This window comes from Cryptotermes secundus, unplaced genomic scaffold, assembly GCF_002891405.2.
Source record: "Cryptotermes secundus unplaced genomic scaffold, Csec_1.0 scaffold3047, whole genome shotgun sequence".
Classification (NCBI taxonomy): domain Eukaryota; kingdom Metazoa; phylum Arthropoda; class Insecta; order Blattodea; family Kalotermitidae; genus Cryptotermes; species Cryptotermes secundus.
In genome coordinates this window covers 63,451-88,530 of record NW_019726320.1, presented here as the reverse complement: position 1 = coordinate 88,530, position 25,080 = coordinate 63,451, and the positions used below count along the sequence as shown (strand labels likewise).

General features: G+C 41.0%; 2 protein-coding genes across 6 annotated transcripts in view; one reads left to right on the top strand and one right to left on the bottom strand.

The window, feature by feature from the left end:
- The window catches only part of LOC111864215 (phospholipid scramblase 2), a 37,639-nt gene extending 15,558 nt beyond the window's left edge, over positions 1-22,081 (bottom strand). The window contains exons 1-4 of one of the 5 annotated variants that reach the window (XM_023851299.2): positions 21,956-22,081; positions 20,137-20,262; positions 18,938-19,129; positions 16,371-16,418 (exon numbers count right to left, since the gene is read on the bottom strand). In XM_023851299.2, the coding sequence (XP_023707067.1) occupies positions 16,371-16,418; positions 18,938-19,129; positions 20,137-20,212 (316 nt within the window). In that variant the 5' untranslated portion in view covers positions 20,213-20,262; positions 21,956-22,081. Of the gene's footprint in view, positions 1-1,645; positions 2,097-3,714; positions 3,866-16,370; positions 16,419-18,937; positions 19,130-20,136; positions 20,263-21,955 lie in introns of those variants that run through there. The other 4 variants (XM_023851297.2, XM_023851300.2, XM_023851301.2 and 1 more) reach the window with 4 other exon arrangements.
- A 93-nt stretch (positions 22,082-22,174) lies between these two features.
- Positions 22,175-24,672, top strand: LOC111864216 (ras-related protein Rap-2c). The gene has a single exon (XM_023851302.2). The coding sequence runs from the start codon at positions 22,381-22,383 to the stop codon at positions 22,924-22,926; it is 546 nt and encodes a 181-aa protein (XP_023707070.1). The 5' UTR covers positions 22,175-22,380; the 3' UTR covers positions 22,927-24,672.
- The last annotated feature ends 408 nt before the right edge of the window (positions 24,673-25,080 follow it).

Below are 25,080 nucleotides of genomic sequence, written 5' to 3'. Positions count from 1 at the left end.
AGCGACCACCGCTTGTCTGCGAAATTAGTGCCAACTTTAGCGGATACAAGGTGTCATATGGTCAGCGCAATGAATCCCCTCAGCCGTTAATTGCCTAGCAACAATCGTTGCACGGGCTCGCCTGTTGCGTGAGTCGTAGGAGGTGACGAAAAGGGTAGTCTCAAATCTGAGACGGTAAAATATGGTTAGAAGTCCCAAGGGACTCAGACCCGAGAAAGACCGCTCTAGCAAGGTCTAGCAGTATATACAAAAGACAGACCCGTCCTCTCGTCAGAGAGGGCGCCCCACAAAATTAAGACCGTAACTGTCAAACGGTAATAATTAATGTCTGGTCATGAACCCCACATGGGGCTTGACACCATGACTTATTGACTGACTGACCGTCAGTCGCAATGTGACTTGGACTTGGTACACATTCTCTCCCCGTGTGGAGGCGGGGTCGAATACCTCCACCGTGACCCTGCGAGTCGTAGGAGGCGACGAAAAGGGAAGTCTCAAATCTGAGGCAGTAAAATATGGTCGCAAGTCCCAGGGGACTAGGACCCGAGAAACACTGCGCTGGCAAGGACCATCGGCATATAAAAAGACAGACCCATCCTTTCGTCAGAGAGGGCGCCTCACAGAAACAAGACCGTCGAGGAGTAATAAATATCTGGTCATGAGCCCCAGGAGGGTGCTCGATACCAAGATTTAATGACTGACTGATTGTCAGTCGCAATATGACTTTGACTACACATTCTCATTATCATGATTTTGTATGACTTCTGCATGCAGGCAACAAGCAGAAGTCATACAAAATCATGATAATGAGAATGACAATGAATGATGACAAGGCGAAGCCAGCCACAGAAAGTATAAGGGGCTTAAACTTAGCGGCGGTCAGACATACGACTGTTCAAGTGACTGAACTGCCGTGGTAGCTAATACTGGTAGAAACAGGGCATAGTCTGCTGTACTGAGCCAGGACTGACAGAGGCCTTGTATATAGTGTACACAGAAATAGGAATTAAGATTAAATTTGTAAATATATGTAAATACTGACAATGGACTTACTAACACAGACTATGACTGATAAATGACAGACCCGACATCTCGTCAGAGAAGGCGCCCCAAATGAACAGGACAGTAACTTTCATATAAAAAAAAATCTGGTCATGAGCCCCAGTCGGGGCTCGACACCAAGACAGACAGACTGACTGACCTTCAGTCGCAATGTGACTGACTTGAAGAAGACAGTCACAGCCTTGCGGGGAAGGGTGTTTACCGAGCGTTGCGTAATGATAGGAGTGGGGGGGGGGTACGTGACGTCACTCGTGGAAACGCAGAGTTCACGTGACCCCTACTTCCTGTTGCGCCATCCACGTCACAATATGATAGCGCCGGGAATCGAACCCGGACCTCTGGATCTGTAGCCAGGAACTCTGACCACTAGACCACAGAGGAGGTCGATGGTAAAATGTGTATAATAAATAAAATAAAAATAATGCAATAAAACAAACACAAATATTACAAAAACGTGAAATAAAGATTGACCAAGAAAAGTGGGGGGAACAAATTTTACAAAAACCTCCGCCCAAATCTTAAAACACAACTGTTACAAAAACAAACATTAAAACTTTATCATAAAAACACATGAACATCAAACCTTTTTTCTTCTTCAGTGAAGAACACAACATAATTAATTTCCGTTGATGCAGCGAACATAAATTCATCGGGGATATGGACAATAAAATTTCTTGCTCTTTTCCAGAGCCTCTTGAATGATGGCGCTGGAATGTGGCTGTGTTTGGAACAACCAACGATGTAACATACACGATGACCAAACCTGGATAGTTTTCTACGAATATTTGATGACTTCCACATTTTCCCCTTCTTACAGTCACCATTATCATACATTCTGTGCACCCAACATGTGTCACTGATCATGGGCTACCCTTATCACCAGTTTCACTTCTGTCTTTCTTAACAGTTGACTGTTCAGCTACGGATTTCCTATACACAAGACTATGGACCCGCATGTCATTCGCTCATGACTGAAGTCACCATATATCAGTTCATGAATAGCAACGAATAGTTCATCAGCAATCAAGACACATCTGAAAACAGAACTTCAACATTCAACACTGCTAACACTAAGGCTTATGATTCTGACCCCCTATAAACAACCTCTCATTTTCAAAACTGATTTTCTTGCCCAGAGACAGCCGTCTTCTGAGATGTGATGGTTCAGATGAAACCCACTAACAGTCACGGTACAAAATGCACCAGTAGAACAGGAAATTCGTTGCTGACAGGTTTCATTAGCTAGTACATTAATGGGATCCTTGCTCCAGCACCCAGGGGGGTTATTTTTAATCGCCTCTACTTCTTCACCCAAAAATATCCAAAATGGGTTTTAACTGAACAATCAACATATTTAATAACGTTCCTGAGGGACCCACTGCCTCCATCTTCAAGGTAGAAGAGTATGTCAAGTGGGGAAAAGCAGTCAATGATATAAGGACAAGCACTAGGGCTAAGTCTGAACTGATAGGCTTGTTATTTTACCCTGAAGATTGAAGTAGCAAGTTTCTCCAAAACACTGGTAATATTTACCAGACTACACAGCCTCAAAAAAGGTAAAACTATCCCTGTAACAGGCCGTGGAGGCCCACAGGGTTGTGAGACGTTGAGGATCCCACATTTCTAGACAATCGGCTCACAGACGGCGGCAAGGTTGTCAGCCTTACGTGCCGGCCGGCCTTTACCCCCCAGGGAGATTCCTGGTACTCATTTCAGTTAGAGGCTGAGTCATTCACAGTGCCATAGTGCGGCAGGAAGGATTAGGTCAACTGAAAAGAAATCCACCTTATCGGAACTCGAACCCACGACCTTCGCGGCTTGTGGCACAGTGCCTCAACCAACCACACTACCGCGTGCTCCTTTACACAGCTTTACATCATGGAAAACCATAATCTTCCGTTACTACCTTGATAACTTCTAATCTAACAGATAGCAATCTATCTACATAGTGAAGATATTTCCCGAAAAGCTGATAGTTACTCAGCAGATCAAAAAATTCTCTACTCTGTGGAACCTTCAGGTTCATCACACAGGTCTGCCACCTGACTGCATTCCATACCCTACTCCTCTAGGATTGAAATTAATGTTACCCTACCGTCTACGCTTAGTCTCACAACCGGCCGCGCCATGGCTCAAGCGGCTAGTCGCTGGCTTTCCCCCGCGGCGGCCCGGGTTCGATCCCGGGTATGGTCAAGTGGGATTTGTGGTGGACAAAGTGGCGCTGGGACAGGTTTCCTCCGAGTACTTTGGTTTCCCCTGCCAATCTTCATTCCACCAACTGCTCCACAATCACCCTCACCTATCATCGGGGGTGGTACAATAGGCCAGAAGTGGCTGCAGTACAAGGGACTTAGTCCCACCCCACTAGCAATAATAATAAAAAAAAGTCTCTCAACCGGTTTCTTCCTTACAGATTTTCCAACCAAAATTTGGTATGCATTTCACAATTCTCTCATATATGCTAATGTCCTGCAAGTCTCATCATACTCCTTTGAACAGTCTTAACGTCATGTGAAGTGTACAAATTATGATTATGTAATTAGTTCCAGCCTGCTGATCCTGTTTAGGTCTAAATCTTCACTTCAAAAATTTGTATATGTACTGTATTACACACAAAAGTCACGTTTCCACCATAACTTAACAATAACATACATTCATTTCCTTTCACACTTCACAAATATTTAAAAATTGTACAATGAAATACACAATATTTCCACTATATTCCAATATGGCCGCTTTTATATGCAGAAACCAGAAGAACTGCTTTAAATTACTTCGCTCTGTCCCGACTGATAAGAAGCAGGCACTGTCAGAAAGACAAATGAAGCAAGATAATGCGTTACTCCTCACTTATATTTCTATTCTGCTTTACTAATGACCTTTCGATGTATGTTAATGCCTCTTGTTTACTCATTTTACATTTATCAGCGGCACCAAGATTTACTCATTCATAATCACTAAAACTCCTAGACTTCATGGTCCAGAGTCCTTCTTGAAACATTGATGCTCATTACAGCTTATCTAAATAAGAAAATTAGTTCAATTATAAAGGGTTCTCACAACTGTTATTACACTTAGTATTGCACCAGGGCCGCGCCATAGCTCAAGCGGTTAGTCGCTGGTTTCCCACCACGGCGGCCCGGGTTCCATCCCGGGTGTGGTCAAGTGGGATTTGTGATGTACAAAGTGGCGCTGAGGCAGGTTTTCTCCGAGTACTTCGGTTTCCCCTGCCAATCTTCATTCCACCAATTGCTCCACAATCACCCTCACCTATCATCTGGGGCTGGTACAATAGGCCAGAAGTGGCCGCAGTACAAGGGACTTAGTCCCACCCCACTAGCAACAAAAAAAAACATCAAATAATAAAACTGGGTAACGGTGACCTGGAAAGGCCATGCAAAGTAGCAGCTGTGGCCCAAGTACAGATATTATCCCACAATTTTCCTACAAGGACTTAACAGAAGCATGAAAACCCTCAGTAAGCACAACCGGTATCCCAGCCAGGATTCAAACCGGATATGCCATGAATGGAAATCAGGAGTGTTAACCATGTTGCCATACATCATGAAGTTTCTGGACAGTTATATGTACACCACTGGACACTATCCTAAGCAGATGAAGTAAGCGCACATATTCACAACATATTTAAGATCCATTTTAATATTATCCTCCTTTGTCTATATCTCCAAAAAGACACCACAAAGCATTAAAACCAAACTGTAGTTTAGATCATTTGAAAATAAAATGTCAACAGCACTTTAAACCACTCTATTATAAATCATATTGCATTAAGCATAACATTTAAGGGAGCCTTTACAAACTTAGCACTAACTTTTACTTTGGAACACTAAAACCAACCCAACCGTTACAAACATTCTTATCACATAAACATGTTAGGCACGGCATGGCTCTCACTAATGTATTCTCGCTGTAGGCACGGCCAATTGGAAAGCTCAAATACTTACTGCCTCCTACTCACAGACAAATTACCCATCAACTGTGGTTAATGGCATCTCTAACCACATGACCACTGTCCAGCAGCGTCAATTCTGTTCCTTACAGCCGACAGATCACATTTCACTCGGAATTTATGGATATATTACCAAGAAATCTTAAGTAGAGATAATATGATCAATAAATCACAAGAAAGTGATAAGTGAGATCGGTTTATTATATGATATTTTTAAAACACATAAAAATCTAACATAAGGTTGTACAAACTGCCTGTGAGAGGTAGGACAAATTGCAAAATAAAAATATTAAGTGTGAGAAATAGGGAACAGAGGGAAATGCTAGAAAACGAAAAATGAGAATAGGATACAAAATGGAGGAAAGGTGAGAAGAAAACAGGAAAATAAAACGTTATTGAACGGGAGGCAAAAAAGGTAAAGTTATCCCTAGGCTTAACTAAGCGCTACACCATGAAGACGTATGGGGGAGTGGAGGTATAGCTGCGCCATTCTTAAACAGCCGGTAACGGTCTAAGGCATGTACTGTTTTCGCTCGCTCGGAAGCCGGGATCGTGGGTTCCAAATCCACACAAGGCATGGAAGTTTGTTGTGTGTTCATGTTGTCCTGTGCTTAGGTAGAGGCCTTGTGACGAGCTGATCACCCGTCCAAGGAGTCCTACCGTCTGTAAATGATCATGAAACCGAGAAATCAGCCCTATGCTCCAACGTGGGAGCAAGAGGAGACATAAAACTCTTAGACAATGGCAGTATATCACCTCTGATGAGACAGCGACCAGTACTCACTGTACTGGGTGAGCCCCAGAGCTGGTCTACACATTATGCAGAGCAGAAAAATATCTTACCCCTGCCACGAATCGAACCCCACCTCTCGAGACATCCAGCCCACAGCATAGTCACTATATATATATTAAAAAAAAACTATCCCTGTACCAAGCTGTGAGGGATCATAGGGTTGTGAGACGTTGAGGCTCCCACATTATCTAGACAATCGGCTCAAAGATGGCGGTAAAGTTGTCAGCCTTACGCACCGGCCGCGTTTTACTCCCCAGGAAAATTATTTATTTAATTCCTGGTACTCGGAATATTATTTATTTAATTCCTGGTACTCATTTCTGTTAGAGGCTGAGTGAACCCCAGGGCCATAAATAAAAAGAAAATTAGAAGAGGGACATAAGAAAACAAAGAGAAGTAGCAAAGAAACGGAAAATAAGAACGGGGAGAGAAGGAAGCAACAAGACGCTAATTTAATATTCTTTTACAGGGTCTACTTATTCATACACTGTGACCCCGGCGAGAGGTCACGGCCTCTTTGTCACATCTTGCCCGTGTACTTTGCATCTGTGATCTACATGGCCATGCCGGGTGCAAGGACACTGCACACAATATCTCAGATATGATTCAGCTTGGCTAATCTATCTTGGAAATTAAATCTGTTATTGTTCGTAGCGTAGTTGGGTGAGGCACTATGCTACAAGCCGGAAGGTCGCGGGTTCAAGTCCCGATGAAGTCGTTGGATATTTTTTTCAACTGACATAATCCTTCCAGCCGCACTATGGCCCTGGGGTCTACTCAGCCTCTAACAGAAATGAGTACCAGGAATATTCTTGGGAGTAAAGGGCGGCCGGCGCGTAAGGCTGACAACCTTACCGCCATCTGTGAGCCGACTGTCTAGAGAAAATGTGGGAACCTCGACGTCTCACAACCCTATGGTCCTCCATGGCCTGTTACAGGGATACCCTGCAGTGTACCCGTTGTCTTCTTGAAGACACTCACTACGCAGTTTTATTTAGGAAGATGGGCTTCATACATTAACGAAATTTAATTAAAATCTTTCCAAAAAATTATCACTTTGTTCGGGAGGAGGCACATCTAAAGGGCCCCTTTTGGACCTATAATGAAATGCGGAATAGGAATAAATTCCGTCCAACTGTTCAGGTATTAGCGAGGTGCACATACAAACACATGGCGGGTCGAAAACAGCTTTTTACGTTTTCCGACCGGGGGGGGGGGGTTGAAAACGTGTAAACCCGTCAGAATCTCGACATCCTCCCCCCATGATGACGGTACTTTCACGCATACATACTGTCACGTGTATGACTATAGACGGCGTTTGGGATTGGAATTGATTTTACTGACCATATACTAGTCGTAACTATAAATAACTATAACATTATCGTTAGTTCCACATTTTACAAAATTACGCTGTCTTTTCCAGCCCGCAGTGTCTTCACTAGCAGTTGCCTGGTAACGGCTTCTAACAATGGCTATTCCTCCACTTCTGCGCTCAAGTCGTGTCTGAACGGCGGCTCCTTTACAACTTCGTGTTTCTTCAGAGTCAGATTTACTTTACGACTGGCGGTTTACCGCCAATCAGTTCGTCTTGGCGCCAAGCCCCTAGAGGACCACGACCAGTATTTTTTCAGCTGAATACGGTTATAGTCTTTATGTAACATCATCTCTGACGAGAGGATGGGTCTGTCGTTTACAACTGCTGCAGGCCCTCGCCTGGAGGACTCATGACCATATTTCACTGTATGTCTCGAGGCTCTCCCAACCTCGAGGCCCAAGCACTGGGTTCCCTTTTCGTCACCTCCTCGCCTCGCAGGGCTATGGTGAAGATATTCGACCACGCCTCCACAATGGCTTGAGCTCTGGTTGCTTTTTGCCCCCTGGCACGAACCACAGTAGAAAACATCGTTTCCAAGAGTTCCTAGATCTTTGCTTATTGATTCGTTCCTGCGTAAACGGGTGTTCCCAGCCGTTTCTTAGCAACGACTGCCTCTTCTGGCTGCTTTTAGCCCTCATGTCTCAGTACTATGTATATGGGGAAGTAAAATCAAGGCATATAAATGTAAAAACCTTTAAATTATTCATTAACATTCTCTCTCGCTCTCATGTATACACGCATGGCCTGTAGTCATGTGACAGTAGGCCGCCAAAGAGGAACCGCAGCGCTGGGAGTTACAGAGTTTCGTCTCGTGACAAGTCCGGCGGTCAGAACTCTTTTATCTGGTACAGTTCACCAGTAACAATATTCACTGACCCTTCTTATGAGTACATTGATCTTCCTCAACTGATAATATTATCGAACGTACCAACAGCCGAACAAAAACAAAGCGATACTCACTTTGGCCTGGGGCACGCGGTATCGTTGCTGGTTGAGGCACTATGCTACAAGCCGGAAGGTCGCTGTTTCAAGTTCCGATGAGGTCATTGGATTTTGTTTTCAATTGACCTAATCCTTCCAGCCGCACTATGGCCCTGGGGTCGACTCAGCCTCTTAACAGAAATGAGTACCAGGAAAATTCTTGGGGGTAAAGGGCGGCCGGCGCGTAGGGCTTAGAACCTTGCCTCCATCTATGAGCCGACTGCCTAGAGAAAATGTGGGAACCTCAACATCTCACAACCCCACGGGCCTTCACGGCCTGTTACAGGGATACCTTTACTATACTTTACTTACGCTGGCAGGATTTTCTTGTTTATGTATACTCAAATCCGGTGAATGACATCTTAACGATGATAATTAAATTATTTAAGAATACTATTTCAATTACAAATCGAAATTTTCATTCATGGAAAAACTGAGAAACGATTAACCCTTTACAGCTCAGTGGTTACTATATGTACCATCTGCTTTAACGTATCAAAGCTCTGCATTCTGCCCACGGAATGTATTTGTGTGTTCCGTACGGTTCTCACAGTAAACAGCATTAACCGGTTGGGCTTTGTAGTGATGACGTAATGTGTTTCCTATGAGGTACGAACTACACTTTTATATAATATCACTTAGACGAAATTCTGCTGCTGCTTCATTTTCAAAGGGGTTTAATTCGCGGAAGGCTTGCTACGAGTTCAGAATCTTCTACGTCACCGTAAAGGCGTTAATGGTTAAAATACGTAAAACTACTGCGTGTCTAGCACAACCGTAAGGGCGCGTAACAGCGAAACAGTTTATGTCATCAATTTAGAGTAACTATGTTTTATTCTCATTATATGACAGAAACCAGAAACGACGTTTGTGTGACTTCGATGAACAAGCGGGACTTTTCTTCCGTCAGGTTGCCTGTTCGAGGTATGACGTAATCTCCGGGTTGTATACACTGATATAATGTGCCTGTTTTGTATATTTCGGCCTAAGAATAAGGAAGCAACATGAGTCCGAATAAAGTGCATAATAAAGATAATTTGCTGTCCTTGCCAATTATTATTCTGACAATGAAATGAAAAAGAAAACACGAATGGGAAATTACGATGTATAGGAGAGATGCAAAATTCATGCAAAGTTCTGGTCGGAAAACTTACGGAAACACATCAACTGGAAGACCCATGAAGTACATGGAATGACCTTAAAGAAACTTGATACTGGATTCATCTGGCTAAGGATAGGGTTCAGGGGGCAGGGTCACACGAACGGAGTATGAACCTTTGAGTTGCATAAAATACTGCAATTTCTTGACTAACTGAGCTCCTGTTAGCTTCTTAAGAACAACTCTGCTTTATGGAGTTAGTTAATTTTGATTATAAATAATAGTTATTGGAGCTGGGGTAGCTCAGTCGGTATAGAGATGGGCTACGGACTGAACGATCGGAGGAATCAGGGTTCCATTCTGGGCAGGGGCAAGAGAGTCACTATTCTCCACAGCATCCAGACCGGCCCTGGGACCCAAACAACCTCCTATTCAATGGGTAACGGACGCTCTATCCTGGGGAGTTAAAGGAGACGGGGAATGAAGCTGTTCTGGTTGTATAAAGTTGATGGACCCAGCATACATATCGTTCTGGGTCATGCCATAGATCTTTTTCCTTTAAATGTAATTGTAATGCCCTTCTCACTATCCCTACTTGTCCATTCTTTTGACATGGCCTGATTATTGAAACTCTTTCTCGTCCAATTCGTTTAACAGGTTTTCAATTCCAGCTTCTTCTGATGCTGTCCCTTATTATTTTTCCCTCGGTAGTTCTACAAAAAACTCATATCGACTGTGTTTACAGAGCTCTGTCTACTGTACATAAAGCATTACCAGCGTCACAGCTAATCAGCAGAGATCATTCATCTCTGAACTCTTTAAGCAATAAATCCTCAGACACAAGAAAAACATCAGCAAAATGTGTGTCATTTAAATTCCTTAGAGGCAGTAAAGCAACTTCGAAAAGAAAGCATTTCAGTATTCTGGTTATGTAATCTTATCAGCTTCGGAACAGTAAATGTAGTACAACAACATGAGGTGAAGATAAAACACACGAAGGTCAAAAGAACACGCAGCAGGTCACAGATGATAGGACTTCGTTCTCTGCTTTATACAAAAGAAAGCTTTTATGTCACCAAACCAGCGACTACGTCACTACACATCACTGGTCTTGCATGAAGTTCCTACTCTGGGGTATATATGTGGGTCATGTGACATCACTCTGAGACAAAGGAGTACCTAAAGTTTCGTTCTTCAGACCAAGGGGTATCCCAGCTCAAATTTTTGTATATTTTTTAGGGCAGCACAAATTAAAATTTAACAAGAGATTCTTGGATGAACTAATCGCCTATTTTCCTTTCACTACAAACTCAGTATCTGACATGACAATTTGCGAGGCTGTAATGTGGGTATTATTGATGGGAGGGGTTTATTAATTACGCCATTTAGATGGCCTCAGCTGGAATGATATACACGCCAAATTTCGTCAGGACTGGTATTGATGAACAAAAAGAACTCTGTGGCTTTAGTCCGCAAGGGAACTATACCGACCGAGCGGCAGCCGCTTGTCGGTGAAGTTGGTGCCAACTTTAGCGGATAGAGGGTGTCGCGTGGTCAGTGAAACGAATCCCCCAAGGCAGTTAATTTCAGTTTTCTAGACCGGAGCGGCTATTTCCTTGAAACAGCTTATCAATTATCCTCACGAGGCTGAGTGGACTCCGTTCCAGACCCACTACTTCTCAGAAACTCTGGTACCGCCGGTTTCCTGTTACATTAAACGTGTCATATATAACCTTGAAGTTTCACACCATTCATACATATGCAATTTCTAAGTTGTCATTGGATTATTAGTTTCTGTCTCCCAAACAAAACATTTTGTGAGCTGAGCCATTTCATTCTGCCTACTACACCTTAACATGAGATGCATATTTCTAAAGGCCACAGTATCCTACAAACTTTCTGAAATGACGCTTCAGTAGTTTGCATGCTCACCGTGTTGGTCTCATAGATTGTGAAGTGGGATTCAGAAGTTATTAGGTAGAGAGAACAGACAGAGAAAAACATGATACCATAAATCTCTCCTTCCTTGCATGATAAGGAAAGAAAGCCAAAGACAAATAAAAGAGAACTCCAACAACCAACACTAAGTTTACCCAAGTAAGTGCTGATCTACCTTATCTACCACATTTTTACTGTAAACACAGTTCATTCTAATCACTACTTCATGTATTGCTTGAATACGAGTAGACTACACATATATTTACATTGTGGTTCTCTGCTGTATTGATGTTGTCATCCTTACAAAGCCCCTGCTAGGAATTAAAGCATTATTCCATGATTGTCCAGCCAGTAGCATAGCTCTTTCACCCACTGAGCTAATCTGGCTCACAGGGAGACAAAATTCATCTTATCACTCACTCGAGCACATCTTGAGAAGCCGCCAATCGTGCATCCACTCAAGAACTTCCCAGTATTTTATGGAACACAAAGGTTCATTTCCGTGTTCACAAGAGCCCTCCAGTGGTCCCTATCCTAAGCCACATCAATCCAGTCTGTACCATCCCATCCTATCTCTCTGAGATCCATTTTAATATTGTCCACCCACCAACGTCGTGGTCTTCCCAGCGGTCTCCTTCCTTCCGGCTTTCCCACCAATATCCTACATGCATTTCTCGTGTTCCCCATTCATGCTACATGCACTGCCCATCTCATCCTCCTTGACTTGAACATAAATTCACCTTATACTCAGGTAAAAACATTACGTCCCAGTTTCAAATTCTAAAGTCTACATTATAACCTGTGGAAAGCCAACTAAAGTTTCAACTTCTTAAAAACAAACTCTGCCAAAAGTACCTCACCTCAGCACCTTGAAAGGTACTGGAAAGATGGATGCATCAACGGGTAAACCTAACAGAATAATACTGTGCACTGAACAATACTGCTATCTAGAGGAAATATTCTGGTAAACATTTATGTAGCTACTTTTGGGAGATGGACAGACAGCTGGATGTTAGAGAAGTTCAGAATTCTGAAACCCCACAACCCAGTATCATCACTAAAAACGTGTCGGTACAAGCCACACATTGGAAATATTTCTTCTTTCCAAAAAAAAAAAAAAAAATACAATGAATATGTACCCATAAGATTTGCGGTTAGGAGGGCGGTGACAATGAAGATTATTGTCATTTAGAATGTGACCCCATAGAGTTTGGTAGATTGTTATCGACGTTTTGGAGGAACCCGCTGCCTACACTCCTCTATTCTTATCACCTAAGGTACTCTCTAACTCAGTCCTTGTTCCCTTTTCTCCTATCACACATTTTTAGAAAATTATCAGCCAAAAAACCTACCTTCAGTCAGCCTCATGAAGGCCACAGTTTTCCTGCAATTGTTTCCCCTAACTTCCCTGTACTGCTTACTGGTCCACTCAGCCATATTTTTCCCAATCAAACCTCGTTAGAAACCTTCTTTACACTGATTCCATTTCCTCTATTGGGTCACTTAGGATCTCGACCCCTGTTCTCCCTCCCCCTATATCTGTAACACACTTTTCTATGCTTCGCTTACTCTTCTACCCTGAAGATGGAGGCAGAAGATTCCTCCAAAACCTTAGTAACGATCTACAAGCCTACATTGTGTCACAAAATACAGCAGTATTCAACAAAGAACATGCTTCTAAAATATTTTCAGCGCTTTTCTTTATGAAATAACAAACCTACATACAAACACACATGCATATTGACATGCATTACTACATATGATAATATTAAAGCAATTAGAAGCAAAATACAGTAAACCCTCGGTAATCTGGATTTATATTGGGGGGAGGGGGGTCATTCGAATTAAGCGATAAGCCAGATTGGTGATGCAAAAGGTGGCCCTAAATGACAGAAATCTTATAACACAAATAAATTAAAAATGTAATGATATAGGTAGTTCTGCTGAAAATAAAAAATATCACTCTGAGGTCTTTATTTAAAACTATAAAAATACAATATATTTATTCATCGATATAAGACTCAAAGTTGTGCTTGCTCTTGAATGTAATAATGCAGGTTTGAAGAAACTGTCAAGTTTTTTCTGAACTGGTAAGTGACTCATCTGCCTTCCTATATATATTTATATTATATATTTATTATTTACTGCAATTGGGCTTATGCCCAGTGGCAGTGTTTACAAAAACGGACATACATTCAACAAAGATACATCACATACGTCTCAAGAAATTTCGCAGTACAATACAAGTACACTTCACTTCTCTTCACTTCACTTGCTCTACTGATTTTGCTTTCCTAACCTTCTTTCTAAATATATGCGCTTTAACAGTGTGAGTCCCAATCACCCCTTCAGGTAACTAGCAATGGTCCTGTTCACAAAGGAAAACTTCCCGACATCTGTTCTTATTGACATGCGTCTTTTACAGTCAAGTACTCAAATGTGAACAGCATTTTCCATTTTTCGACCCACATTAACCAGCATCCAGGTTAACTGTAATCGGAGCAGTGAGGGTTTACTGTACTACCATATTTTAGCTGCAATGCAACTATGAACAAGAAATAACCTAGCAACAAGACATTACAGGCCAAACTCGACTTTTTTAACTTCCTCACAGCTACAAATATCATTAGGAGACGGGATAAAAACAAAATTATTTCTATTATTTCAGCTACTATAACCATGCAATTAGACCAAGAAAGTATTTATTTATTTATTTATTTGTTTGTTTGTTTGTTTGTTCACTGTAAATAGCTCAGACCATCTGGCATTGGAGGATTTTCTTCAAGTTACTTTGATTTCCCCCTGCTAAGTACCAATCCCCCATTGCTAGACACCCACCCATCACTGCCTCCTGACGTGATAACACTGACTAAGTAGCACATTATCACATGCCCCATCTTTATTTTGGGTCCTTCATGTTGGCCCCAGCACTTGAGAAGCTACAGAGAAATGAAGTTAGTTAACATGGTTGGTTAGTTAGTCAGTCCATTAGTTTTAGTTGTATAAAAATCATGAAATTATATTTTGTATTGCTAGTGGGGTGGGACTATGTCCCTTGTACTGCGGCCACTTGTGGCCTATTGTACCAGCCACAGATGATAGGTGAGGGTGATTGTGGAGCAACTGGTGGAATGAAGATTGGCAGGGGAAGCCGAAATACTCGGAGAAAACCTGCCCCAGCTCCACTTTGTCCACCACAAATCCACTTGACCAGACCCGGGATCGAACACAGGCTGCTGCAGTGCGAAGCCAGCAACTAATCCCTTGAGCTATGGTGCTTATGAAATGATGATATGACAATGATAAAATAATGTCCATCTGATCAGAAATTCATATCCTCCAAGAGGCCCACATCTGCACAACCCCATGCTACAGTAAAAAGTGTTTTATAAAGTCCAGATGTGCCAACAATGACGGTAGGATTTTTGTGCTAATAATTTTCTGAAGGCTTGTGACAATGGTTAATTCATTATATTGCAAATATATCTGCCACTGATATCTCAGATACATTTCACTATTCATGAACTAGTCTGCTCCCATCTGCAGGTTACTGGCTGTCATTATACTGACACACATATATAAGCGGTGTTCTCGCAGCAGTGAATGAAGCGTGATGCCAAACAGATAGGTGAGACCACTCTGAAGCCACCTGCTACCGCCATCTTCAACACAGAATATCTACACTGGAGGCAACAGACTCCTCCAAAATGTCCGTAACTCTCTACATATTACACAACATCACATTCCAGGAGATGATAATCTCAAATACTGATAATTATTTTTATTTTTCGTATTCGTGTTAGAAGCCAGGATCAAACTCAGGACGCTTGTAGTATTAAATTTGTAAATCATAAAAAATCAGCTATTATCCATTGGTACAACTCCCACCACTGCTAATAATATCAAAAATAAAAATGAAATATCACTATAATGACATCAGATAGTGTGCAAAGGGTCAACTCCCAAAACACTGTCTATATAAAATATACATCATGCAATGCTCAAAACAGTTGCAGTGTAATGTGCGCATTAGCTAAGAACATTCCAGACACTGGTGACATCAGCAGGCTAAGAGAATGCTGATATGAAAATATTCTGAATCCTGAAAGAGTTATTTAGAATTTATTGAAATACCACCAGAATGGCCAACAAACTGAAAACTGTATACAGGATTTCTATTCAATTGAAAAATAATTATCTAATGCTAATTCTTGTAATTCATTTATATTCTGTTCCACTGTGTTTATTATAACGTAAGTCAGATGACAAAAACTCCCAAGGCCTATAGTCCACAAGCGAACTATACCGACCGAGCGACTGTCGCTTGTCAGCAATGTTAATGCCAAGTTTTGAGGGATAGATGGTGTCACGTGGTCAGCACAATGGATCCCCACAGCCGTTAATCTCGGTTTTCTTGACCTTGAAATAGCACCTCAATTATCTTCTTGAGGCTGAATGTACACCGTTCCAGACCCACTACTTCTCAAAAAATTTGGTAGCGCCGGGAATCGAACCCAGGCACTCTGGATCTGTAGCCAGGAAGTCAGACCACTAGACCACAGAGGCGGTCATAAGTCAGATAACACTGCACAGGATGGCTTAGCAGCAAAGTCTACACTTAGATTCAAGAGGTGTTCGGTTTGAATGTCGGCCGAGATAGCAACTATTCTGAGGTTTTTCATGGTTTTCCTCAGTTCCTCCTCAGAAATGCAAGGATAAAACAACAATCTGGTCATGACCATAGCGTTCCAGTTCATCATTCGTCGATCATCCTGCCATTTGACGACGTGCAATATATGTGCAGCACTGCAAAATGTACCACTAAAATCAAATACAAGGCAGAGGAATGTACTGTAACAATGCCAGAAGACATTTTAGTTTATTTTCATGATCATGTTTCTCTTTACACTGCTTATCATTCTGTGCTGAGTTTTCTGCATATTCAGATAAATCGGTACTTATTATCGTTTGTTTTTCTACACGATTATCTTTTATCTTAGAAGAAATATTCAATGTGTTAATAAATTCATGACAGTCCACTTCATTGGCAGAAAACCTGCTGATGTCACTGACTACATATATATAATGATGCAGGGGTAACAAGTCTACACGACGAACACCATTTCACAACAAAGGTTATATTACCATGTACCTTGCGGTGGCTGATAAGGTGTCATTATTGCAGAGTTATAGCCATATCCTAGATGACAGAAAACACTCATTAACTGAAACTAGTATTAGAGGCACTTTCTATGACATGGAATTTTATCCCTTCTACTACTCTGTGTCAAGTTACAGTAATTCGTAAATTATTATCAAACCAAGATTTGTTTGATCTGTCAGACTGCAATGCGGATGTTGACACCACAGCATTCCTAGCGTGCCGTGGTTTTAGTCTGACTCCAATTGCTTCTGCTATATTTATCAAATGCTACCCATCGTCATTCACTATGAGCTGGTTAGATATGATTAAGATACTCGCATTAAAACTGTCACAGCTGAAGAGATCAGCTCTATGTTAATCATGTAGTATGGTACTTGTGTCAACAGATGGCATCAGTGTTTAGAAGAAAGACCAAGCTTATGCATTGTCTATACTATATCTGTGGTCATTTTAAGATACTCTGAGGTGCATTGTCAGCTTTATTGTGAAACTACACTTATCATCAAGAAGCCTTGGCACCTCCAGCAGCTAGTTGTATGGCAGGGCTCGGTATTCAAAGGTTTCAGTCCACTTTTGTCACCATCAGTAAAATAAATTCCACCTTCCTCTAAAATAAGCTGCTTCATAACACTGTTTTATGTGTCAGTATTTTCAAGCAGTTAGTAGCGGGCTTCCCAACGCGGTGGCCTGGGTTTGATCCCTGGTCTGGTCAAGTGGGATTTGTGGTGGACAAAGTGGCGCTGGGGCAGGTTTTCTCCGAGTACTTCGGTTTCCCCTCACAATCTTCACTCCACCAAATTCTCCATCATCATAATCACCCAGAGCAGACTACAAGAGGCCAATCAGTGGCCGCCGTGCCGAGTGGACCCAGTTGGACTCGCCCCCCCCCCCACTAAGCGAATTAAAAAGAAAAATAAAGCACACACACAAATCTATCATGATCTGTCTCCATATCCAGCTCTGAATGCCACACATACCAGTGTGCTGGAGGCACTTTCTGGCTCCATCGTCAAGAGAAATTAAAATGTCAAATCAAGGCGCTGCGTCTACACAAGTTCGGCTGCGACTTACTCATTACAAAACGCTGTGTATGCGCACATCCTGATCACATTTGTTAGATGTAGGATAAAGTTAAATGCAATGAACTTTACATTCCTCGCACACTGATATACACTCAACTCTCAATTATCCGGGATAATGGTGGGGATGGAAATCACGATTAATCGAAAACCCGGTTAAGACAAATTTTATTAAAATTAGTACTGTAATACTGTACCTTCATAATACTATAGGCCTACCTGTATTTAAATTTATTCAACCTCATTTTTATGTCATCTCATGGCCTATTTAATACTTTTCTTTTTACATTACACTGAAGTATGAATTAGTTATTTAAATCACAGTGTTCAACAACATCCAACACTTTTTACGAATATTCACACTTAACACACTGTCGTTTGCTTTTTCGCGGCATTTTCCTTTTTACGGATATCCGTACGAAGGCTACGTAATATTAGCTTGTCACTTAATAAACTGTTCTCTTCACTCTCAAGATCACTCAAGATAGTCTAGTAAGGATTCCAAATGATTAAGAGCAGCACCGTGTGATATTTTCTTACTAGCAGCACCATCCACCTCTTCCTCATTCTCCCTTTTTTTTCCCGCTCTTCTGGCTGAACCCCCACTGAACTTGATTTCGTCACCGCTTAACATTTCGAAGCCCGGCTCACACGAGTTTCTGTTGAATAATTAACACAACACGCTTCCTTTCACACCCTGACATTTTGCTAACACACTTGAAGATCGATACAAAGAGACTAACTGGATCGGTGTATCTGTCCTTGAAACTTTCCACAAATCCTTGCATTCTTTCACCTCTACCCTAGAACATTTTGTTAGCATAACGGAACCAAAAAATGCAGAGCTCGGTTCACACTAGTGCGAAAATAGTGGTACAACTCACCATGTGAAACAAAAGTGAATGAAAATTAAACAACATATAAACCTCAAAAAAGCCCCGGTAGTCCCGGTTAAGCCGCAAACCGGTTTATCCGCCCCCGGATAATCGAGAGTTGAGTGTACTTAGGCATCAAGTTTTTAACACTTAAGACTACAAGGGCAGAAAAATGAGATTACAGAATATCCCTTATAGACACAACTTTCTCTGAAATTCCTGGCTGTGGTCTTCTGGGTTGTGATAACATGTAGTCTTGTAGGCGGATATTGTCATTTTGAAAGGACACGCTGCCTCCATCTTCAGGGTTAAATTATATCACAACCCAGGATAATCTGAAGAGTCACCAATGTGAAAACCTCAAAATTTATAGACCTGAAAGGATTCTGACGATGGTGTATGCTGTACAGAACTATTCGGCTTATTTTGGACTCTATCCATCGTCTGGTATATAGAAGACAAAAAACCGCAACGTTTTGGAGACTGGATCTGTCTCCGTCCTCAGGTGAATGGGGCAGGATAAACCTACTCAGTTGGGCCCATTAGAAAGAGCTAGTCTCAGTCGCTGGACCAGTGATTTATAATTGAAGATCTTACTTACCAGGAGCTCCTGGTGGCCCTCCACTTATTGGCTGTGCTGCAATTGGCTGCCCATATCCACCAGAAGGTGGGTACCCTTGAGGCTGATAACCCTGAGGTTGGTAACCTGGCTGTCCTCCAGGTGGGACATACCCTGGATGTGGCTGGAATCCCACATGTCCTGGTGGAGGATAGCCTTGCCCTGGCGGCATCTCTGAAGCATACAACAACATAATGTCAGTCCTTCACAGAATCTACTTCATTTATTTGATAATGTTGTTTGGTAATGCTTTATAGGATATTGGTGGGAAAACCACAAGGAAAGAGACCACTAGGAAGACCAAGATGTAGGTGAGTGGACAATATTAAAATGGATCTTAGAGATGGTATGGACTGGATCAAGCTGCCTTAGGATAGGGACAAGTGGAGGGCTCTTGTGAACACGGTAATGAACCTTCGTGTTCCTTAAAATTCTGGGAAGTTCTCGAGTAGCTGCACAGAAGGGCTCGGCTCCATGAGTGAGCCCAGTACTGCTCTACACTCATGCTTGGGAGGTGCCTAGTTCTAATTTTGGCTGGAACACTAGCTATCCTGACAGGATTTTCACGGTTTCCTTCAGTCACTCCAAGCAAATGATAGGATAGTAATTCAATTAGACAACCCTTTCCTTCCAAATGCTTTCAGATTCATCATTCATAAGTCGTACTACCAGCCTAACTAATGAGTGTCCTAAAAGAAAAATGTTTTCCTTGTGCCACGCCATAATGACACACAGAGAAAGGGAGGTGTATTTTTACCCTTATCACTGGATAAAGATGAATGAAAGAATCTCTTGCCCCTACCAGGAATTGAAACCTGATCCCTCAATCATCCAATTCACAGCCTGGTGGCTACACCAGCTGGGCTATCTCACTCCCACAATCAGAATATTCGTTATACAAAGTCAAATGGTAGGATGATTAGTGAAGAACGGCGTGGAAAGGATGTGGGAGGTGCCCATGGACAAATTTAACTCCAGCATTTGCTTGGAAGGACTGAGGAACAACACAAAACAAACTTCCGTTATGACAGTCAGTCTCTAAGCCAAGATTTGCAGTGATGATCCCCTGAACAGGAAGCAGGAGCAACCACTCAACTGTAACATTTAGCAGCAAATGCACTCTCTCCACATCAGCGTGTCACTCATCTGTTCTAATTTCAGAGAAACTGTTCTGTATGTACCTGAATACGGTGGAGGATAACCTGGTTGTCCAGGCTGTGGATAACCTGCCTGTGGGCCAGCTGGTGGGTAAGACATCTCAGTTGTTGATGATTCTTCTCAACCAATTGATGTTTTACTTTTGCGACCTGAAAAGAAATGAAGTTCTTGGATCTGAGGTTCTTATGGCAGTGACTATAAAAAGCATGGTATTTTGGGTTGAAACTCTATTTCGGAGATAGCTCCAAATTTCAGAGGAACACACTGATTCCCATCTTTAGGGTCAAGGAGTAACTAAAGTAAGAAACCAGGAGAAGCAGACAGTAAACTCAATACTGAAACATTTGAATAAACCTCCTTGTAAGGGGGGCACACAGTAGCACAGATGGTTGATGGACTATGCTACAAGCTGGAAGGTCATGGGTTCAAGTCCCAATAAGATGGATTTTTTGCAATTTACCTAATCCTTCCAGCTGCACTATGGCCCTGTGTTCAACTCAGCCTCCAACAGAAATGAGTACCAGATATCTTCCTGGGAGGTAAAGGTTGGCCAGCACGTCAGACTGAGAACCTCACCGCTGTGAGTGGACTGTCTAGAAAAATGTGGGAGCCTCGACACCTCACAACCCTATGGGCCTTCACGGCCTGCTACATGGATAGCTTTACATTTTTCATATTAATTATAACTTTAATCCCATTTTAAAACTTCCATGACTCTTATCAGACTAGAACAAGTGGAACACATGTTAACAGAACTATCACTGTTACTCAGAATCATCTGAGTAGTGTACCCATGATATCTGGCAGATTTCTCCTGAGAAAAAATCCTGTATAAGCACAAAATTACAAACACTTCATGGCCTCAATTTACACTATTCTTGGAGCTCACATTCTGGAGTCATTTTGTCATTATATTATGAAAAATTCTGATCTGCCCTGCTCCAGCATTCTGTTCAGCTGACAGTTTGAAATCTTCGACCTCTTGATCAGTGGGTTAAGCCATAAATGACAGACGTGCAACTAAACAAGAAAGTGTGAACTTTAAGATTCATATGGGAGTGTCTACAAAGGGTTCAGCCTCATGCTCTGTGGTTTGGTACCTCAAATGGGCTCTGCTTCACCTATGACACCCACCAACCCCAACCCAACCAAATAATCAGGTAGAAAATTTGCTCAAAAACATATGTTCTCCATAACAGTCCCTACACACTGGCATCATATTAGCGCGTCTGGCCACATGCCATAATTATAAAAATTAAAATCATACAAACTCTAATATGCTGTCAAATAATTTTTCAGAAAACACGTTTATGTTCATGTATGTTGTGTTTCTGTATAAATTTGGATTATTTTCGGTCCCATAAGGGATTTCCATCCGTTACATGTCAAGCACATCACCTCCATACCATATTCACATAAAAGAGAAACTTTGGGTGAAAATAACTGTACTTCGCTCAAATATATATATATACACACACACACACACACACACACTGTACACACTACAATTTCCGAACGTACTTCTACTGATCTTCCTCGTAATTTTTGACCAACTGACACTTCTGAAACAGATTTTTAACTTCTGGTCTTGACACCCACTAACTTACAGCATTACAAACATATTTCGAGGCACTTGACAGACGACGCCCACTTCTAGAATATTCGTCACAATGACACATAACATATCTAATGACTACGACCTGAAATTTACAACTTCTGAACGCTATCATAACTCGCACTTGAAAAATTATCGCATTATTTTACAGGTATAAAATCTTCGCTGTGGTCGACAATAAATCTAATAATAACACACGGGCATTCCAGTCATAATCCAGTTCGTACCTGATATGAGGTGATCTCCCGATCGTTGACTATACGACGATACTTTTAGCAATATGATACCTCAGCCACTCCCAACTGATTTCAGAGCTCCATCTTGTATTTCGCTTCAATCCACGACCTCTATAGTGATATTATTTTGTTTTGCTACATTTCCCATGTGATGTAAACTTCATTTCCGCTTTCATGTTTCAGCGTTCCACCACCAGAGATCTCTAGAGTCGAGCTGCAAAATTTTAGTCAGGAAGATGGCGAAGGAGAAGAAGGTGTGATGGTTGAAATGGCTTACAGCAATTACGTTTCACGGCATAAGTTTTGGCTACAGTTCCCTCTATATTGTGCGTATATTGTGCTTAAAATATCATTATCTATATAGTGAAACCTATTGCATTGTTTCAGGAAGAAAAGTGTGAAATATAGACATAAAAATGCGAGAGTTCAAAGTAGTCGTCCTCGGATCGGGTGGGGTTGGCAAAAGTGCACTTACAGTCCAGTTCGTATCCGGTTGCTTTATGGAGAAATACGATCCAACTATCGAAGATTTCTACAGGAAGGAAATCGAAGTGGACAATTCTCCCTGTGTATTGGAAATTCTCGATACGGCTGGGACAGAACAATTTGCCAGCATGCGTGATTTATATATTAAGAATGGGCAAGGGTTTGTAGTAGTGTACAGTCTGACAAATCACCAAACGTTCCAAGACATAAAAGCAATGAAAGAGCTCATTACCCGAGTCAAAGGGACAGAAAGAGTACCTATATTGTTGGTAGCCAATAAAGTGGATCTTGAACATCAACGCGAAGTGTCAACCATCGAAGGAAATGGATTGGCGCAAGTGTGGGGATGCCCTTTTGTGGAAGCAAGTGCCAAAAACAGGACAAACGTAAACGAAATGTTTGCGGAGATTGTAAGAGAAATGAATTTCAGTCCCGAGAAGGAAAAGAAAAGTTACTGTTGTTGCACGGTGCTTTAGGCTATAATGAATTACTTAATTTCTTTGGCCAGCCTTTAAATTAGACACTTATCCTCCAAGAGTTTACTTTCCTGTATGACGTTGAAATGTTCTGAACAAAGGTTTGTAGGGCCTACGTATATAAAAAAACAACAAAAAACAAAACAGCGTTTAAAATTAATCTGGCCACTATTTAATGTTATGGTATTTTAATTTTGAATTGAATTGTGAATATCTGTTCATTTTACGTTAACTCTGAAGCTTTCATAATTGTGCTTTGTATGTCTGTTTACATGTTTTTGAGCCATTGCAATTATATTTTAAGCCTCAAGTAACATGTAGGACATGTTTAGTACCAGCAAGATTTTCTACCATGGGATTTTGCAGTTCGCTAGATACATTAGTGCCTCTGATACATGACAGAGCATGGGAATTTATACATCTCTTACAGACTAGAAAGAGTGTATGCTGTTGACAAGTCATGGCTGCACTATACTGGAATTAATGTTTGATGTATAGTCTCTCAGTAGGCCTACACACATTTCTGATGCTCACTAAACAGTACCAGAATGAATCAAATTTACATGGCATGTGAAAAGCATGAGAGGCATATTTTTAAAAGCCTGTGGTCAGATAAATTTTTTAATCAAGAACATGGGTGTTAATTATCATGAAGAATATTTGTTCTGTCATAACTACAAGCTTGCAAAAATATGCCTTAGTAATGAAGTAAAGAACACCATTGATTTTGCTGTAAAGTTATATTAAAATGAACTTGCAAAATTTTTTCCATTGTTACTCCAGAAACCAAAAGGGTACAATAATGCTGAATAAGAGTTCAGTACATCGATTCAGTCTGGCCTAAAGATCTTAACATCTTCATGGATGATGAATACCATTTACGATGGTGACTACAGATATACATATTTATGTACAATATCGTATCATATACAGCGCACATTGTTACATATTCAACGTCCCAAATTTTTTATAGTTGGTGCTGTGTCTTTTATGATGAATCATTTGCCATAATATAAATAATATTTAACTGAGTGATGTTTTATGTACAGAACATTTTTTTAGGAACTTACGTGTGACATGTTCTATACAGGTTCCACCTACATTGTTAGTTAATCAGTGGAATTTTTTTTTCATAAAGCATAAAAATACCAACAAAAAAAGTAATGTGTAATATCTTTCTATATAAATAATATGTCGATATATAAATATATCTTGCAGTCAGCCCTCTTGTTTTGGATTGAGTTGCAGCTGTAACTGCGTCTCCATTATGTGGTGCAAAGAATCGTGTGTCGTGACGTCAGAATTATATATTTCAAACTGTAGGTAACTTGTGTACTTAGTGAACAAGAAAGGTGGTCCTGTCACATATATTCTTTTCCTTCTGTGTGTGTGCGTGTGCTTGTACGAGTTTAACAAATGTCGGCAGACTTGTGATATCTATATATACCTGAAAAAAAAAATATTTCACTGGATATACTTTGGATTATCATATTACCAGGTACTGTAACTAAAATTCATATATTACCTATAGTTTTTAATAATCCATATCTAATTTGGCAAATATTTAATACGTAAAAAAGAAATCAGAAAAAATTGGGTCCATGTTTTAGAGTGCTTTTGTTCTTTTTTATTTCAGTGCATGTATCGTCTCACTTAAAATACCATGGTAACTTTTATTTTCGTGTTTGTATACATGGATTACAACTGTTCTGCCTCTTCCATGATCTCCAACTCTTAGATTAGCTGAATTCTAATCCAAATATATTTTCTGTAAGACTAGAATACATTGCGAAAAACAGAAATATGTTTTTCTAAACTAAAAAGTTGCTTTGCAACTCTGCAGTAAACGAACGAGTCTCATTGCTTGGCAGTACGTGGACAGGAGAAGTGTTAACCATATCAATTATCAAAATTTCTATGATGTGTAAAATACAGGGACTTTGAATTGCTAATATGATGTTGAAGTTACAGTTGACGACTCTGGCAGAACAGGAATACATTAATGTATTTTAAACTCAAGGCTTTATTGTGGGAAAAGTGATTTGTATTCTGAATATAAGAGGAATTGAACCAATAAAAGTATTGCTTGACAATTTACATGTTCTTTTATATCAATGCAATTAATTCAATTACCTAAATGATTTCTTTGTGTCC